At 37.9% G+C, this 20,283-nt stretch overlaps 1 protein-coding gene across 4 annotated transcripts in view; it reads right to left on the reverse strand.

Annotated features, from left to right (window-relative positions):
* Positions 1–20,283, reverse strand: part of LMO3 (LIM domain only 3) — a 62,809-nt gene that overhangs the window by 42,087 nt on the left and 439 nt on the right. Inside the window, exons 1-3 of one of the 4 annotated variants that reach the window (XM_070371154.1) lie at positions 20,251–20,283; positions 19,437–19,503; positions 13,795–14,008 (exon numbers count right to left, since the gene is read on the reverse strand). The exon at positions 20,251–20,283 is cut by the window's right edge and continues 439 nt beyond it. In XM_070371154.1, coding sequence (XP_070227255.1) covers positions 13,795–14,000 — 206 coding nt within the window. In that variant the 5' untranslated portion in view covers positions 14,001–14,008; positions 19,437–19,503; positions 20,251–20,283. Of the gene's footprint in view, positions 1–13,794; positions 14,009–18,183; positions 18,484–18,970; positions 19,106–19,436; positions 19,915–20,250 lie in introns of those variants that run through there. The other 3 variants (XM_005907440.2, XM_070371155.1, XM_005907437.2) reach the window with 3 other exon arrangements.

Here is a 20,283-nt window from a genome sequence, read left to right on the forward strand (position 1 = left end):
AGTTTTAGAAAGAGTCCACATACACTGGATATTTCTCATGAAAGCAAACCTTGATTTAATATTAAATGAACAGAGTCAGGCATAGCAGCCCATGCTTAGTCCCTTTCTTTCAAACAACTACTACATCTCCCTTTTACAACTCTTGTCCCAAGTACTGGTACTCCCTTCCTTTTATTCACACATATCACTACCACACAACTTGCAATCAAGCTTAAAAAGCTATTAAAAATAAGAGTGCTCTCCAAATTGGAGGTATGTGAATCTCAGGGATCCTTAAACAAGGAATAGCTTTTCTGTTTATTTGATACCTTAGCCTTTACACATTGTCTTCCTAATTTTAGAAATGTACAATGGAATATTTATCAATATCTGTTTAGATTGAGGGTGCCCACTTAAACTTCCTCAGGATAAAGATGTATAAACAAAATGTTTTCGAGAACACTGTGAAAATGAATACCAGTTAAAATACTGGTATTCAACTGTCCTTGCCACTTGAGGAAAAAAGATACAAAAGTCAAGACTACAAATGAAACTTAAAGCAAGCTAACATTTTATATATAATTCTACCCCATGGGATATTAAATATGATGCTTTACAAGGTCATAGAACTTTCACAAGCTTGAGTGTGGAGAGCGTGGGCATGTAAGACATTTTAGAAAACTACCACCTCAGTTACAAAGAAAATCACATGTTCAGTAATTTCCATCAAAGATTCAAATTCATCTTACTTTATGCAAAATACACTAAAATCTTAATTTAACAACCCATTCCAGATTCCCATAATCTCCACTCTTAAATTATTTTTTTCCTATATGGCTCCAGGTGCATGTGGTGTTTAAGCATTTCTTCATCTATCTTCTTTGTAGATGAAAAGTAAAAGATTATTATGTCACTAGCCTTTCATATTATTGATTACTAATCCTTAAATCTGATCTTAATCTGTTTCATTAGTCTTTTTTCTCAGTCTCTTTTTTTCTTTAATTTTCTGTCTTATCTTCATGTGTGTGTGTGTGTGTGTGTGTGTTCAGTCATGTCAGACTCTCTGTGGCCGCATGGACTGCAGCCCCCCTGGCTCTTCTGTCCATGTAATTCTCCAGGCAAGAATACTGGAGTAGGTTGCCATTTCCTCCTCCAGGGGATCTTCCCAACCCAGGGATCAAACCTGCATCTCTTGCGTCTCCTGAAATGGTAGGCAGATTCTTTACCACTGGCTCTACCTGGTAGAGCCATAACTACCCATGCTGCTGCTGCTGCTAAGTCGCTTCAGTTGTGTCCAACTCTGTGCGACCCCAAAGACGGCAGCCCATCAGGCTCCACCGTCCCTGGGATTCTCCAGACAAGAACACTGGGGTGGGTTTCCATTTCCTTCTCCAATGCATGAAAGTGAAGAGTGAAAGTAAAGTTACTCAGTCCGGTCTGACTCTTAGCAACCCCATAGACTGCAGCCTACCAGGCTCCTCCGTCCATGGGATTTTCCAGGCAGGAGTACTGGAGTGGGGTGCCATTGCCTTCTCCATAACTACCCATAACTCAGCGCAATTCTTCCTCTGTAACAATAGAAGCTTACACTAGAGTGTTGGCCTGTGTGTTGATTCTTTCCTTATGGTGTTTCACTGACACTGCCTGAATGGGTTAGCTACTCCTATTTACAGATAGGTAAACTGAGGCTTGGAGAGGTTCAGTAACTTATCTAGGAAGATACAACTAGGAAGTAGCACTCCTCACCTTGATGCCTCTGAAACCTAGGGATTAGGTCTAACTAGCATCTGGTTTGGGAGAAGCTTAGAGAATTAGTAAGAACTGATACACATTTTTCTTTGTATAAAGTAATATCACAGATGGTAAAAACAGCAGATGAATGAATGCATCCTAGCAGTCACACATGACTAACATGCCATTAATGATAGCTGGAGTGGGGTAACACAATGTGGTAGATTAATGAGAAATACCCAGTGAGAGGATTTAAAATACACTATATGTGTTAAAATGAAAGGCAGAATGAGCTTGTGACTTTATTTTTATTTATTATTTTTCCCCCAATTTGTGACTTTAGAAGCACAGTGAAAAATGAGTTTTAGTGAAAATGAAAGGCTCTGTTTACTCCTAAATCAAAAATGTTTTTAAAAATTTTAATGTCCTCAAAATACATAACTTTTTTCTCAGGTCACTGCAGCAATCCACAGTTAATTGAGAAGAAAAAGCGTTTAACACCTTTAGTGGAATAAGCATGCGATCTCTGTGCTAAAGATGAGAGTTAATTTAATAACTATCAGTGACAAGATTATTTCAACACTTAGCAGACTATCAGTCAAGACCAAGTGACTTTTCCTTAAAATCAAGCTCAAACTGGGGGTCTTTCCTGGTGGTCCAGTGGTTAAAACTTTGCACTTCCACTGCAGGGGACGATAATTAGAGCAAATGTGTTATTTTAAATGTTTTGTACCAGAAATTAATTTCATTAAACAAGACTTGGCTTGACTTTAAAAATAATGGAAAAAGATCACTTTTCAGAGATAGAATAACTGATGTTTCTCCTTCAAAAGTAGAAATTGGCAGTCAATGAAAAATCCGTATCTTTTTACCTAAGTATTCAAAAATATCAATCCCTGGTTGGGGAGCTAAGATCCTGCATGCTGCCTGGCATGGCCAAAAATCTTTTTTAAAAAATCAAGCTCAAATTGATTCATTTTGGAAGGTGAGAATCACACAGTGGTTAGGAATATAGGTCTTCGGCTTAAAGGAGGACAAGATGGCTGTTACAACACATGCCCCACCTACCAAATAGAATAGAAGGGCTACTAGAAATCGTAACAGGAAAAAAACAAAACAAACACTTAGGATGTGCAGGGTGACCGTAGGAATTAAGGCTTGCAAAGTCATCTGGCCACCACTTCCCAGCTTTCTGGAAAGTGTGTTCGAGATTTCTTTGTGCATGAAGTGTAGACAATCACTGCTTTGAAAGCTCACTTGTTCATGCTGTGACTCTGTAAGATCAATGGGCAGCTTCTTCGCCAACACCCATAATGAATCCTAGCCCATTTTATAAATTTAAATACAGGCTCAAGAACTTTGATTGTATTTACTGGTTGAATTTAACTTTTAATTTTAAAAGTACAGACAGCTGGCACATCCAGATCCCACTCTCATAAAAAAGAATGCATATTAATCTTTTAGTTTGGAAGATGAATGCCTAGCTGTTCTTAATGTGAAATTAAAATTAGTGAGCCAGGGTTAGGTGAGGGGCCAGAAGCATGACTATAAACAGAACACTTCTGTAACAATTTATCTCATCTCATCAAGAAGGTGATTCAATTGTTTTAAGTAACAATATGTCTTTGATGTATTTCCTCTAAATGCTAGATTTGGAAACATTGATGATAATCAGAGCAAATATGTTATTTTAAATGTTTTGTACCAGAAATTAATTTCATTAAACAAGACTCAGCTTGACTTTAAAAATAATGGAAAAAGATCACTTTTCAGAGACAGAATAACTGACATTTCCCCTTCAAGAGTAGAAACTGGCAGCCTATGAAAAATCCATATCTTTCTAATTTTTATTACATAAGTATTCAAAAATATCTATTATATTGTGATCAGGGCAGAGTTTAATGACAACTTTGGTCAAGATGTTACCTTCACCCATGTTGTGTTGGCAGCTTTAGCTCATCAATATGAATATTCCTATTGTATTATATTGTATTATATAATAAATACTCCAATAACCATATAGTAGACATGTGTAGATGTATCAGTTTCAACTCAAACATACAACTATACCATCTCCGTGAATTAGCAACAGTCAAATGACCAAATCCTGGGGTCTATTTTGAGACACATACTTCACAACTATTATATAATCACACAGGGTCATCACTGAAGCCAAATAAAGACATAAAAAAGATACTAGTAAATTATACATTAAAATAATCCCATTCAATTTAGCAGATGAGTTCTGTAATCCCGAATGGGCATTCAGTCTATAACAGCCTGAGTTAGCATTACAGTGGTTCTTAGATGGTACCACTTTCTCACCTAATATTTAGAAAAGTGTAGCGGGTATTCATGGTTGGAACAGTGATACCAGGGTACCACAAAACCATATACTGGCTGCCTCTAGTCCTTGCTTCTTCCTCTCTGACTCACTCCAACCACACGAGCATCCTTGATTTTCTTCAAACACATTAGAAGATCTTCCACTGCAAGTTCTTCATACTGACTGGCCCCTATGCCCAGAATGTCCTACCTATACATCCTCATGGCTAGCCTTCTTTAGGTCTTTATTCAAGTTATCCTCTCAACAAACGTGCCTGTCTACCCTGTTTAATTTTTCAAATCCTTATCTCCTCCCCACCACATTCACATAGGCATCATCACTCATAAATACAAATTCTGCAGACCTCTTCAGTTCAGTTCAGTCGCTCAGTCGCATCTGACTCTTTGCGACCCCATGGACTGTAGCACGCCAGGCTTCCTTATCCATTACCAACTCCTGCAGCTTGTTCAGACTCACACTACTCCATTTTTCCTGTGCATTTATTATCTTCCTAGTGTACTCCATACTTATTTTGTTGACTATCTGCTCTCTCCACTAGAATAGAATCTCTACACAGGGAAGGAGTTATTTCTGTGTTTTACTCCGCCTTGTGTCTGACGGCTTTGTACAGTACCTAGAGCATGTGCTCAGTCGCGTCTGACTCTATGTGACCCCATGGACTGTAGCCTGCCAGGCTCCTCGGTCCATGGAATTTTCTCAGCAAGAATACTGGAATGGGTTGCTATTTCCTCCTCCAGGGGATCTTCCTGACCCAGGACTGAACCTTCATCTCCTGCATTGGCAGGCAGATTCTTTACCACTAGTGCCACCTGGGAAGCCCCACCTAGAGTGTATAGGATAATAGCTGTTCAGTGGGAAAACGGGGAACTATGATGCCAAGTGTTTTGCATCTGTTGATAACTTACCAGTATCTGCAGTGAGAGCGGAATGACATAAACAGCATGAAAGTTACAAGGCTAACTCTATCTTTCTCTGTATCTAAAACTTTATGAAGCTTTAATCTCAGTTTTTATAAAAGGACTACTGGCTTATCAAAGGATTTTCACAGAGCACAATTTTTACTTATTATTTATAATGTCCCTCCTGAAATTTTTTTTTTTCCTACTCATTCCTAATTATACCTCTTCTCATTCTCTGTACTGGTTCCATGTGACAGAACTACACTAAAACTCCTTCTATTTTTTCCTTAGTTATTTAACAATGGTGAGTACATCAGCTGTAAAAAAAAAACAAAAAAAAAAAACTAAAAAATAATTTGCCATTAAGTGCTTCCCAAATTTCTCAGACTATCTTATTCTTTACGTAGTAAAATATTAATAGTTTTGTATTTATGTATTATACAAAGTCAATTAGAAATATAAAGTTTATATATTCATTATTTATAGAAATGAAATATTGGCACTCAAATATTTGTTAAGCAACTAAATGGCTTCATTTTCAAACTGTTAGATACAGCAAAACATGTAATCATAAATACAAACATGTAATCATAAATACGAACCCCAATCCTATTCACTCAGCAAGGACATGTTGTCAAAAGAAGGGGTTCTTGTAGCTTAGAACCTTTTTCATTTTTTCCCCCTAATAAATGGTCACAGAAAATACTCGTTGCTAAATTTTTAGGCAATTCAGTAACATTATTTCTTTTTATCTCCCAAAACACAGACATCCCTCAATGGATAGTCACATGTAATACTTATAGGCTTTAAAATTATGTTCATAGTATAGTACAGTTGAACTTCTCACCCGTAAAACTAAATAAACCTGCCAATTGAAACTACTACTCATTTTTAGTGTTAGAAGTTATGATCATTTTTTCATTCACCTCTCTACTCCCACCCCTTCCAAAGGAACACTCATCTTAGAAAGTGAAGTGAAAGCGTTAATTGCTCAGTCATGGCCAACTCTTTGTGCCGCCATGGACTGTAGCCTGCCACGCTCTTCTGTCCATGGAATTCTCCAGGTAGGAATACTGGGGTGGGTTGCCATTCCTTTCTCCAGGGGATCTTCCCGACCCAGAGATCGAACCTGAGTCTGTTGCACTGCAGGCAGTCTATTTACAGTCTAAGTCACCTCAGTCTAATATGCAGCTGTTGGTCAGAATGTATTTTTATGGGATGGTTGACAAAAACAAAGTAAGCATCATGCTCAACGCCATAAGGTATTTTGTGGACAGTCTTGACTCTTAACTTTTTTGGTGAAATGTGAGCAATCTATCAAAGGGTACTAAAGAGATTTCAAAATATTTTAAAACAAAAAAAAAGAATAAAATAATTCCAATAATGATCTGTACCTCTGCTATTAATAGAATTGCTAGAATAAAAACAAGGCATTGTTTTTAAAAGTTTTCTGAAATCAGAATAAACTAGTGATGTCTATAACTTCTTTTTGCTCTTGAAGTTGCCTGTTGGGATCCCACAGCCTGAGATGGGAATTTATTTTTTCTTGGTGGTATTTAGATCACTATTACATGTTATCATTAGCACATTTTATGATGTTCCCTGCCCCATTACTAATCCATGTCATATTGGATATTTATGTTTACTAAAACTGATTTTGTTTTTATTAATAGGATGGGTTTACTTTAGGCGATGCTTTACTGCATTAGTAATAACAATTTTACTTAAATATGGCTTTGGTTTACTCCTATGCAAATAATCTTTGAAATCCTAAGAGTCTTTTATTTTCCCAGTAGCCCAGTTGGAGAGTTTTTAATATTACATTGAATCATAACAAAACATGCTGGTTAGAGTCTAACTTAATACATGCAGCTTAATGTTAATTTTCCAACTTCAAATCAGAGATCTAACTATTCCAACATGATTATTTATCTCAAGTGTGATTTTTGTTTTCAACTAATAAAGTCCACAGCTAGAGATTTTTGCATCATAAAAAACTAAAACTATGGAGTAAAAGAATTCAGCAAAAGAAATGGGATCTTTATATAACTAAAAAAATTCGTGGAGAAGAAAACTATCTATCAAGAAGTTTTGATGGTATAGAGCAGAAAGCAAAAATGGTGCAGGTGAATGCCCAAGTGACTGATGTGGGATTCATCATAACTATGTTTGTAATACAGCAAATATGCTTGATGAATATAATAAAAGGGTATGCTTAGGTCCTAAGTTCTTGAGGGAAAAGTTATCCATTTATATGGATAATAAGGGGAAAAAAACCCTCAATAAGCAAAAGAAATTGCTTTAAAGTAAGAAACAAAACTAAATGTCACATTTCTTGCTTCACAATGGAACGTCTACTTCAAAATAAATTTCTTATAAATACCCTTGAGAAGGGGAACATACGGTTAATCATCAAAACAAGTATGTTACGATGGTAGAAACGGAAATGAAGCAGACAGTATCGAACTCCACTGGAGCTGAGAAAAACAGAATTGGGTGATAAAAATCACAAGGGAATAAAGTTAGGCCTTCTGCAGTATTATAAACCTTGTCTTTCCTCTTAGAATGGTGAACACCCTGTAGGAATAAGGCAGTGCTATGGTTTACAATACTAAGGAATTAGCTGGCATCAAGTATCTGAATTTTACGAGTTTCAAAGCCTGCCAAAGTATGGTGATCTGGTAAAAGTCAATTATGACCAAAGTCAATGCACATTCTAAGGTTGTATAGATTCTAATATCTGTATGTGCAATATGCATACACATACCTACATCTCTTTAGGTGCTTACAAAGGGAAATGCAGTGAATCAGTAGGAATAATTGCTTATATAAGCAGATTAAAAAATTAAAAAAGGAGGAAAATGCCTTTTTAAAGAAATGTGGCTAATGTAAATTCTGTTTTAAAAGCTATCTGGTTGATTGAGAGAGTATTGCTATTTTTATTTTTACTCTCCTTGTTTTCAAGATCTTGTTCTACATTTACAATCACACATTTTAACATTTATTGATAAAAGTGAGAAATCTTAATTTCTTTTTGGAAGATAGGATGAGGTTACAATGTATAATTTTGAATGATAAAAGACATTCTCGTAGGAACTGGTAAATGTTTTCAAACCAAATAGTAAAATAAGATTTCAATGACTCATAATATAATGAGAAAAAAAATACAATGGTCGTTTAGGTTGGTGCAATTCTTCTTTAAGGCTACATAATTTTTAAGTGAGGCAGAAAACTGAACTACATAATGCATTTCTACAATGCATATATTCATCGAAACCATTTACAAAATTATTACTTTCAGCATATTTTTAAACTGATTCCTTAATAAATTATGTTTATGCAGTCAAAACAGAATTAACATTTACTATTAGTCACTTACTGGAAGTTAATGGTGAGCTTATAAATGAAGTGCTGGCTTACTTTGATACACTTTAAGAGCAACCAAAAATAAGAGATTCTTTCCCAGAGTTCTATGTATTTATAAAGTGCAAAATAAGCAATTTTAGCAATTCTCAAATGTAGTTCTTCCATATGTATTTAATCCTAAATATTCTTGTAGAAACAGAATATTTTTCTGCTAAGTCAGGTATGTCTAACTTATCCATTTTATGTGTAAAAACTATCGTGATTGAAGTATTCCATGCTTTATGAAAAGATAAAAACAGTAAAGACATAGAAATGGTGTGAAGTATTTTATTTTTAATATTCTTAGTGGGGCTTATTTTCAGTGACAATATCTCAAGTCTATAAAACAAACCAAAAGGCACAAAACTAGAATAATTAAGTAAGTACTCATTCCCTAAAAATCAGTGTATTACAGAATTAAGGACAGATAAATTTATAAATAAGAAATTCTCTATGTAGATGAGATATTTTTAACAGAGATTGTTGCAGAGAGATTGTTGCTCAGGAATTCTAGTGTGGGTCTATCAATTTTTCTCTAAAGCAAAGGGTGTTCTCCCAAAGTATTGCACAAAATTATCCCTCTTGATTTGTGCTGGTCCATGAATGATAGATATATACTATAAAATGTTTGAAATAGAATGCAATAATGCTTTTCTATAATAAACAGAAAAATAAACTTAAAATTATAATATTTTATAAAGCTGTAAATAAAGCAAGATAATTTGCAGGAAATATAGCAGTATTTTTTAAAGACCCTTTAAAGACCCTAGAGTCTAAGTTATTAACACTTAGATAGCAAAATATCTCAAAATACAAAGATTAGCTTAGACATTTAAATATGATAAAGTTATGACTATAATAAAATGTTAAGAAAGCTCAAATTAAAAAAAATATTTGGGAGGAGCATCATTCCATATAGAAGATTAGTTTTTTTGGAATTTAAAACAATAAAAAGTTATATTTCAAATAATAATAATGTACTGCTCTCCAGGGAAGATCTTTTCAACTGCCTAATATCTAAAAGAGGACAAAGCAGGAAAAACAGAATGAATATGTCAGTTAGCATTAAAAAAGAATCTGTGCAGTGAACTGTCAGATAAAATAATATTAATAATATATTCATATTTACTTTTAAGGCCATAATTATCTATTAATATAAATTTAATCTCATAAAAATTTATTTAGAAGCTCCAGTTTTGATCAGTGTGAAATAAAGTTATAGCTAGGCTAATGCTCTATGTAGCATTTAATTTTAATTTTCTATTGTAAAAATCATATTACTACATTGAAGCACATAAAATTTGCAATCAGCATCACAGTTTCAAATCCTTTTTGTTAATTGGTAGCTGTGGTGGAACATGAAGCATCACTTTCTCCCAGTACTTTCATTTTAAACAAGTCATCCTCATGTATAAAAACAGCAAATTGCATTGTCTTTTATACAAGATGTTTTCTGTTTCTTGTGTAGAAAAAGCTATATGTAGCTTTCCCTATAGCTTTGAGTACATTCTCTGGTAAAACATCATTCACAGAGACGCAAGATACAGGCTTCATCACCTTGATGCTTAAAATACACCACAAGTAAGAAAATGCAGGCTTCAATTTAAAAACTGGCAAAAATGGCCCAAAAGCTTAAGTGTAAGTTCTGATATTCTACACTGCCTCCAAGTTGAGAAGTAAAGTACTATGGTTTATCTCGTGGTTCTGACTTCATGAAATTTGACATAAAATCTTAATTCTAAAACTGATGATATATTAACTACTTTATTCATACTTAGCAAACAAATCAGAATGAAAGATAGTTTAGTAGTAACTATAGTCCTATAAACATCATTATTAAACCTTGGCTAGTTTTACATAGTAATTGCTAATTTACTTTATGCATTCTTTAGTTCAAGGCACAAAAATGCTTCCACGTCTACTTTGTCATAAACAACTTTAAAAAAAAACTGTAACTGTATTGGATATATTTTTAAACAGATACATTGTTAGGTCTTGGCATATAAATATCAGCGGGCAGATTGACTTCATAGTTTAAGTCAGAAAGCGTTAATAGAGGAATTTTTTAAATGTCAATGTTTCTGTTCCTATTTCTAATGAGTTTCTGAGGATGGCGAGCAATCCTACCAACAGACAAATTCCCTCTCATCAGACACGTTTATCTTATATTCTCCAGAAAAAATAAAAAATCCTATATCAGCCCTGTTATGGAAAGGGAACTGTCAAGATTTGAAACTCAGTAATAAACTGTAAAAATGTTTTCTTTTTCTTAAATACAGCTAAATGTGCCTCAAAGAAGAAAAAATTACTGCAGTAACAGTTTCTAATACCCTAAAGAAAATATCTTATGATTTAAAAATTCTTATATTTATCATTTAAAGAACTTGTAAAAACCTGTCATCACCACCATTACTCAGAATAAGGCAAAATATTAATAAAACGCAAGAACTTCAAGATTCATTGTTCAGCAATAAAAGTGTTTTTTGTGTTCTCTTTTGGAAGGAGAAGTTAACTAGGAAGCTAAATAAACTTGGCAAAAAGTATTTCACTCTTCTCTAGATGTGAAAAATTATCTGGCCCAAGATAATATCTATAACCTATAATTTACTGGTGCAGGTAAGCTACTTTTTCTTTATCATTTCCCACGTTCTTACTTAGATGCCTGGAAAGTTAGACCAAGAAATACAAATCTGTAAAGTATGTATGGCTTGTTTGTGCCTCAAAGATATCACATAATATCCAAAAATCAATCTAAACTACTTTTTAATAGGATTTAAATGGTTAAGCAGTGGCTGTGCAAAATACAAGAAAGCAATGTGCTGAACACAGAAGGAAATGAGAAAAGTTATTTTCAAAGCTTGGGAAAATAGCCACAGAATATTACTTGTTCACTGATCATAATGCAGATTTTATGTAATTAATAAATAGTAACAACTTGAGGTGCACCTCCCTTTTTCCCTTAGTTAATTTTTGTCTAACTTAAAATCATGTCTCTCACAGAGCAGGCATAAGCATTTTGAATGCCTGTTTATACACATTCGAAGAAATTAATTTGTACATAAAATCTGCTTGAATGTATTAGACATACAGAATCAGATTATTTTAATTTGCCAATCAGAGACATATGCTTTTAAACATAGAATTTCATTGTGCTATGCACTTTCCACATAAAACTAATACCACATCTGCAGCATAATCTATAACACATAACACGATGTTTTACACCCATACCATTTACCCATTTCACTTCTGCAGTTTTTAAGTGTTGATGAACTACTTCTTGCCAAAGAAGCCACGTTATATACAACAAAACCTTCAGTTTAAATAAGGGATAAGCTTGCTGTTAACAACTTAGTTTGAAATGTTAACAACCCTTAGGCTGTTAACATAACAACTGGCCATTAATGTGGTAATGACCAATTTGAGAGGAAATTGCACTCTGAGAAATGAATATATTGGCAATCTGGACTAGGGTTTAAATTTGAAAGAGTTAGGATTAAAAAAAAAAAAAAGTAACTAGATTAAAAGTTTGAGCTTATCAGAAATCAACTAAAAGTTGTATCACACAAAGCAGCAAATAGACTCTTTTAGAGATAAAGATTTCTGAGATGAAAACTATTTTGATAAATTCCCTTCAACAACACACTTACTTGAGACTATCAAATACGAGTTGAACAACTTATTTTTACTACCATAAGGAAGACAGACGAAAGCAATACAAGGTTACTTTCTCTGCTCTCAACTTTGTTGACAACCGCAAAAGAGTTTCACTCAGGACACAGGTATTGCATTGGCAAATTTGTATTTTTGAGTTAAAATAGCCAGAGATTTCAAAAGACTGTAAATTTGACATAATTTTTGTCTTTATTCCATGTTAGAACACTTTGATCTTGCCTAGACTATATAAACTCCTTGCTTTCGAAAGTGTTGTTACATGAATCCACTGGAGATTCTGCAGTGGTAAACAAAAGTCAAAGACAGAGTCCAAAAGCCTGTGGCTATTGGTTAGGAAGATAAAGCAAAACTAGGAAGCAATGTCAAGTCGCTAAAAGCAAATACACTCTGTGCAGAAATCAGGCTCTAATTCACAAAGAGCAGAAGAGAATTTTTTATTTGCAAGAGGAAAGTCCCAAGACTGCAGAGTCTACAAGAATTCATGGAATAGCTTAATTCTAATGATTAGTTGCAGTAGTTAGAGAACTCCTTCCCTAAAGCCACTTCCTATTTCCATGGCTAGGACCTTACATGTATTTTGTGCCCCTGGAACACAGAGAAGTGGCAGCAAGTGGTCATAATTAGTCAGGGGGCTGTCAGATGAAGCAGTCCTAAGAGGGTAGAGAGTAGAATCTGATAAACAGTACCAGGCTCACCCTCTTGTAACAACCATTCATCAAACAATATGTTCTTCTATATAGAAACTGAATTGGACTGAAAATAACTGAATTATATATGAAGCAGCACCAAATTCCTAGAAAATTCCCTAGAAAACACCTCCCGAAATGACCAAGGAGTTACTGCTGATTGATAAATTTTGTGTCATAAGAGAAAAAATTTCAAAATAAATCACTTAATGTCAGACTAGAAAAAGTGATTAATTGTATCAAATATGAAAACCCAAATGATGCCATATATCATTTCTCTAATTTGATAGATTCTACTTTATTAATATAAGTAATTTGCAGCTGAATGAAGTCACAAAGTCCCCTGAAAAGCAAAATAATTTTTCTTAAACATAAGTCCATGTGTAGAGTACTAAACGCTAGAAGATTAACCTGCTTCATGGCTTCAGAAACAAGAACTTCTGCATTGTCCTGAAACTGTTCAGATGTTTATAGGTTGAGAGTGGCTATCATTTCCCTATAATGATGGAGGTCTTTACTTTGTTATTTTCCATAAAGCTACTGGCAAGTCTGAGGCAGATGAACATTCAAATGCTATCTTTGCGAAGATCACTTGGAACGCTCTGGGGTTGCGGGCAGGGGGATATGTATTCACATTTGGAGGAAGTTTTCAACATTCTACTAAAGATCCTTCTAATAAATACCAGATAAGAGTTTCAAACCGACTTTCTCTGACAAATCTGGAACAGAAAGATCGCGGAATCACTGTGCTACACTCAGCCTGACCCTGTCACTTTCCTGCTAAGAAAACTTGTATGCTGATTCATACCGAACACCTTGACATGAACTGGAGGTTCACTTATCCCCAGGTAGGAGCATCAGGCAAGGCAAATAGAAAGACTGTAAGATACTGTGTTTTCCTGACCATGACTCAAGCCCTCGTTTGTGCCACAGACATAGTGCGCTGAAGGCTGCCAGGTGGACATCTTTCAGGAATAGAAGCTGGCAGGAAAGACACAAAACACACAAGTACACTTACAGAAGTATTTTAAAAGGAATCCAGTGATCACTGGTGTGCAAGGCGAATTCCTACCTCAGATAGTCTCTGCGACAAAGGATAAGGTTAGCTTTTGTGTACAGGGTAGAACCCACTTCTCCCAAACGGCAGTCACAGCAGGCACACTTCAGGCAGTCCTCATGCCAGTATTTGTCCAATGCCTTTAGCAGATACCGGTCCTTGATCTTTCGGTTGCAGCCAGCACAACCTTTCGGCTTGGTGTCTGGCTGGACTGAGAGCATTTGTATACCTGAAGGAAGACAAGAACAAAAAAGAGAGCTGAGACTCCAAAAATCAAGAGATGTCTGAAGACCTCCATTAAGTTAAACATTTCTGATTGCCGTTTTCAAGGAGTATTAGACTTTCCACTTAAGGACTAGGCAGAAATTGGGCTTCCCTGGTGGCTCAGATGGCAAAATACCTGCCTATAATGTAGGAGACCTGGGTTGGGAAGATCCCCTGGAGAACAGAATGGCTACCCATTCCAGTATTCTTGCCTGGAGAATCCCATGGTCAGAGGAGCCTGGCTGGCTATAGTCCATGGGATAGCAAAGAGTCAGACATGACCGAGCGGCTAACATACGAATATACAGAAATTGAAATAAATTTTGAAAACAAAGAGGTTCAAACTTTGTTAAGTGTCTTTGTTAAATCATTCATGAAGTTACACCTATAAAGTAGCAAAAATAATCAATTCATCTTGTACCTGGTAAGACGATATCATCTACATGAAGTTAAGTAATAGTAAATAATTTTATATTGGTACAGTTTTCTACATATAGAAGTTCCTTTTGGGAGAAAATAGGAGTCAATGGTTAACAATCTAGAAAAAAGCTATTTAACAGACTAATCTGTGTACACACTGTAGGAGTCAAGAATGAGTTGGTGGAAGGAAAGTTCACTTTTATGGGATACACTAACTTCACTTAGCAGTAGAGATGTTTATACTTAAGCATAAGTACAGTCACCCAAAAAGTTCTCCAATCCTATAATACTTATTTACATCCAAATACTTCCTTCTATGTCCTTGATATTTCAAAGCATTCATTGTGTTAAAAATTTTCAAAATGCATTGCCACTCACAAGCATTGGTCCATGCATCTATTAGTGGCAGATCATCTAACTATAGGCTATATATTTTTATATAAAATTAAACTATAGGATTAAGTAATTTATTATCATAAACATGCACTTATTTTATACAGGAAAGAAAAAACAACAGAAGACAAAGTTTCAATATATATAAAGTTACACAAACATCCACGGGCAAATATATATTATATACATATATTACACACTACACACATGCTGGACTAGACACAGGGACATTTATACATTTTAGAGACATATTTCCATATCATAAATAAGGAGATTAATTGAATTCTCTGGTTAATACAACTTGATTGAATTTTTTTTTTCCAGTGAAAGGATATTTGCCTTCGAGTTTCTTCTTTCCTAAATGTCAAACACTCAGTTTTTCAAAAAGCTGAACGAATTATTCACAGCTGCATATGTATCAACTAACGCATTTCAAGCACTCTAAACTACTGTAGACATTGATTTCAATTTCTTTTATTTTACAAATTATGATAGCGTGAGAGGTTCAGGGACTGGCTCAAAGCTGAATGACAGTTCAGCCCAAACTTCATGGCCTTCTTACAATCCAGAGATACCACTGCTATATTATGCCTCCTCTCTTAGGCAGAAAGTTTTAAACTTGGACACAGAAGGACACAAAACATCAAATGTGTCTGCAATTGAAACAGTATCAAGAAAGAAATGCCAAGCCTTAATCTAGAGCATTTTCCGTGTGTTCCCTGCTCCCAAACAGCTAAACCTTTTTTGGTTTCCTCTGATGCCTGATGATAAAGCCTTTACCTTTATTATCTTCACTCTCTTTTTCTTTTTTAATCACACTAAGAGACAACAAGACACCATACCCTCACAGCAGAATAACTTTTCTAACTATAAATGATACATGCATTTCAAATAATAGTGTTATGATGTTGAATTTCCATTAGAAAATAGCTTCTCTGGTCGAGTGATGGAGCAGGGACCAGCAGCTAGGCATCAGAGTAGCTGCTTTTTCTGCATGGGATGCACAGCCGTGGTCCTCGGATCTGCAGATTAGTAGCTGGATTTGTACAGAGGAGCAGGTGGTATTCCTATAGCCAGCTTTCTATCCCTTTCTTTGAAGGAGCTCGGGGTCTAGTGTAGATTAATCATAACCCTTGATAGTGCTGCTAAATCTCACTCTCTAGAACTTCTAACAAATGAAGTTTCTTTGATCAGAACTAGTTAACTGTCTTCTCGCAAGGTTCCACAAGGAATGAATCCCATTAATTACAGTACAGAACATACCCAAGTGCCTCTTAACCGTCTTCCTGGGGGAAGGAAAAACTGTGATATACTAAATGACAGCCTGGATTTCATGATTGAGAACACCGAGAGGTATGTTTAGAGCAGCCAGTCTAATTACCCAGTTTATAAGGCTATTGTTTTTTTCATATCATCAAGCTGAAAATGTTTTGATCCAAATCCTTCTTAGTTGTAGCTAAGCTCTGTTTCTCTGAGCTGTGTTCTCATCACCAAGCGTGGAAGGTCAACTATCTTTATTCACGATGCTTTGCGAACAAGACAGGAGATACCAACATTTGGCACAAGCAACACCACCCTGCTTGTCTTCACAAAATGTTTTTGTTGGGCTGACATTTTAATTTAGCACTCAGAGGCCAATTAATATTTGAAACTCTTACAGAATTCTGTTTGGCCTTGGGCGTAGAAGGAGTTTGAGATTTTTACACTCCATCCTGGTACCTTCGTGTCGAAAACACCATCACGTTACTCTTGAAAAGGAAATCTTTTTCGATACTCTGCAAGTTAACAGTTGTGGAAAAAAAGGACTATTTTGCAGTCACCACGTTACCCTGTACCAAACAGGCATAAACCAGCCAGCAGCCTCCCTTCAGCATCCGGCAGAACTCGTCTGGGTAAGAGTTATGTGTTCAGAGCTGAGAAACATTTTGCAAGTTGCTTATAGCACATCAGGACCCATAACTAGTTTGAGATTGGCATGTAAATTGTTCTGAGGGAAATTCTTATTGCCTCTGAGACCTTGCCATTCTGAGTTATTTGACAGTTTAAGGGAAATCATAATTTTTAAAAAAGACATAAATAATAGCCTGTGCAGTGTGGTGTGCAGAAATAAGTAGAACCATTTCATTTAAACTCTGGTGAGCTTTTAATTGCCTGGATTGCATTGTGAGGCAGCCTAACGCTTGATTAACTCCATTATGTCCCCTTGTTCTGTGCCATTCATCCGCGCAGTCTCAGCTTCAGTAGTTAACACAACAAAGTAACCACAACTCCACAACACGCTGGGGTTAAAAAAAAATCATAATAAAAGATCTGCAGCACTTAGACCCAGTCTTCTATATTTTTGGACTGACTACACCGCAGTGAGTGGAAAACATTTTGTCCCCGTCGGAAGATGCACAGAGAACAATTTGGGAGAAGGAGCGGGAAGAGGGAATCCATTAAAGGGGGTTGGCAGCAATGAGGTGCCTCAGGAAGATTCGAAAATGGGAATGCAGGTTCTGCAGCTGGGAGCAGTGACACAGATTAAAAGAATTTGGCCAACACCGGCCATTCGATTGCCAAGAGGTACCAAACAAAAGATTTTCTCTCCTCCTGCCCATCTTCATCCTCTCCCCAGCCCCCGATTGGAGAACTGGATTGGGCCTAAAAGCTTGTTTCTCTCTGTTCACTGGCCCAGAGCGTCCCTACAGGCTGTAACCCCCTAAGGGACAACAATGCAAATAGATGTCCCCAGATCTCAGGAGCTGGAGCTGCTTAACTCTGTTCTGCCCCTTCAACTCCCAACCCTCCCCTCCCCATCCTTCCACCACCACCTCCCTCCCCTTTTTGAGCAATGGAGCTGGGAACCAATTTGATTCCCTTTTTCTCCAATGCAGCTGCAAGGCTCAGAGATACTGACATTTTTCCACTCTTATCAGTTTAATTACAGTTACCATGGCAGCAAAGTGCTAGTGCTTGGCAAAGGCCAACAAGAGATTTGCAAGACTGGGTTCAATTTTGATGCAGCTCACATGCAAAATAAAAAAAAAAAAAAATAAGAAACATACATACACTCTAACAAAGAATCCCTTGAGGAGTTTATGTTCCAGCCTTTTGTGGTAGCGTCTCTGCCGCCACACAAGGATGCTTTGCAAAGAATGTAGCAGTTATTTGTTGCACCTAGCAAGATTAATTGGTTTAAGCAGCCGTCTTTCAAAGCAGTTACAAACAATAATATTTCAGATCTTTTCCGAGAGACACAAAAGCCGCGGAAGGGCAAGAAGGCTTTGGAGCAGCAGAGAGTGCCGAGCGCCGGCAAAGTGCATCTATGATAGATTGTAACCTTACCAAAACTTTTCTCCTTTTTCTGCATGAGTTGACTGAGGCGTGCCTGAGTTGCCGCAGCTTCGCATGGAGCACCCAGCCCAGAGGTAGAAGTGGAAGGGGGTTTCCCTCGGATTTAGCTCAAGTGCGGACCCGGTGCGCAGCCTACACCCGCCGAGGACCGACTATTGTGAAGCCCACTTTGGGAGCGGGTCGGAGCGGGCGGCGGGCGTGTAGGGGTGGGGGAAGGGATGAGGGCGGCCAGACGAGATGCGGCGCACACCCGGAGCCCCTCGCCGGGTGGCGGCGTACAAAATGATGGCGAATGACAAAGCCACAAGCTTCCCTAACTCTGCCCGTAATCCCCAAATCCCAGCGGCCCCTTTTAGCTTCGTGGTAACAAATGGATTTGATTAAACTGTCACATGCAGCGTTAGCATAGCATATCATGTTCAATATGAAAAAGATCATAAATCTGACTTGTATTTCATAACAGCAATCTGGGTAGCCCCCGTAAAATAAAATGTGCCGCAGCAGTTTGAATCTCCATCGATTAGGACAGGGGCACCTTGCTCCAAGGATCCCCTCTTTTCTCGACACTTCTTCCCAACCTCCCCCTACACCACTCTCCCCCTCCCCCCAGACATTCACTTTTCCATCTGGTAGGAACAGTATTTTTGTTACAGTGGTACAGTGGACCGGAGGCAGAAGTGGCCTCAGGAACCCAAAGATGGTCATTTCAATTCTTGGGGGAGGGGGGTGATGAATTTCAGAAACTAAGGTCAAAGGGCGGGCGGTATCCGGAACCCACCTAAGACTGAATTCCCTTCCTACGGGCCGGGCCAGGGCGAGCATCTCCTCTCAAACTCTCCCAGCCTCTGTCTCCCCCGGTGTCAGGGGGCTGGGGTTGGGGGTGTAAATGCCGCAGTTGCTCGGGAACTTTGACTATTATCCACTTGAGTCGTAGTTGAGACGTTCCGCGCCGCAGCCGCTCGGCTCTCCCCGCCTTCCAGCCCCATCTTCCGCCCGCATCTATTTCATGTCTCATCATAAAAATAATGAAGCCTCACATGATTTAAACAAAACCGTCTCAGCAGAGCTGCAGCCCGAGTGAAAGTTGCAGTGCGGAGCCGGGCTGCAGCTCCAGTTTATGCCTCATTAGGAGAGGCTGAAAAAAAAAAAAAAAACCCACATCCGCACACGCACGCGCGCACCCGCAGACACACACACACAACCACAAATAAGCTGCCGCGTGTGCACACAGTTGCTGCACTTACCTTCTCAATTAAGCGATACAGGGGGAGGCAGTTCAGAAAGCACAGTGGCTGCTTTGTAGCTCTTCTCCTTGGGAAAGGTCAAAAAGAAGCATTGTTTGAAAAAAAAAAAAAGGAGGGGGAGGGAGGAATCTATTTTTTTTTTTTTTTTAAGTTTAAAATAATGAGGTCCTCCAGGATCCGCCGAGCAATGGTGTTGACCGCATCTGAGCCACAGGTGTCCTCCTTTTAGGCAACTGCAGTCCGAGGCTGTCTCTCTCTTTCCGTCCTGGCTCAACACAACTTACCCCGGCGGCAGCACGCGAGGAGCCGAGCTGAAGCAGCCCCGGCTCTCAGCTGCAAAATGCAATCCCTTCCCAGCCAGACCTAATACAGCCCAAGAAAAGGTCACTCAGTTATTACTGAGCCGGCGGAGCCCAGGCAGCGCTTGTCAAGACCACAGAGAAGCAGCTCCCTTCCGATTTAAGACTATTTACCTCTCGCCCCCCCTCCCCTCTCCTCTCCCTTTCCTTCTCTCCCTCCCTCTCTCGCTGGCTCCCTCGCTCGCTCCCGGGTGCCTGTTCTGCAGCTCAGTCAAGTAACAGCCGCCCTCGGAAAGTGCAAAGCAGCCACAAGACAGATCGGGCTTTGTTGCTAATTTCCCAGGGTGAAAATTTACAAGCCTGAGAGTTGCAGTCAGCATCACCCCACGCATATGCTGTTCGCCAACGCTGAGGACGACCCACCACCCTCCCCGACCCCCCCGCCCGGGGCGCACAGAATGTGACCTCGGCTGGAGTCGACTTGGAGGGGTTGTGGGGAGGAGGACAGACCCTACCTCCTGGTCCCGTCCAAAAGAAGTCCTGCGAAA

The sequence above is a fragment of the Bos mutus genome, chromosome 5 (assembly GCF_027580195.1).
Source record: "Bos mutus isolate GX-2022 chromosome 5, NWIPB_WYAK_1.1, whole genome shotgun sequence".
NCBI lineage: Eukaryota > Metazoa > Chordata > Mammalia > Artiodactyla > Bovidae > Bos > Bos mutus.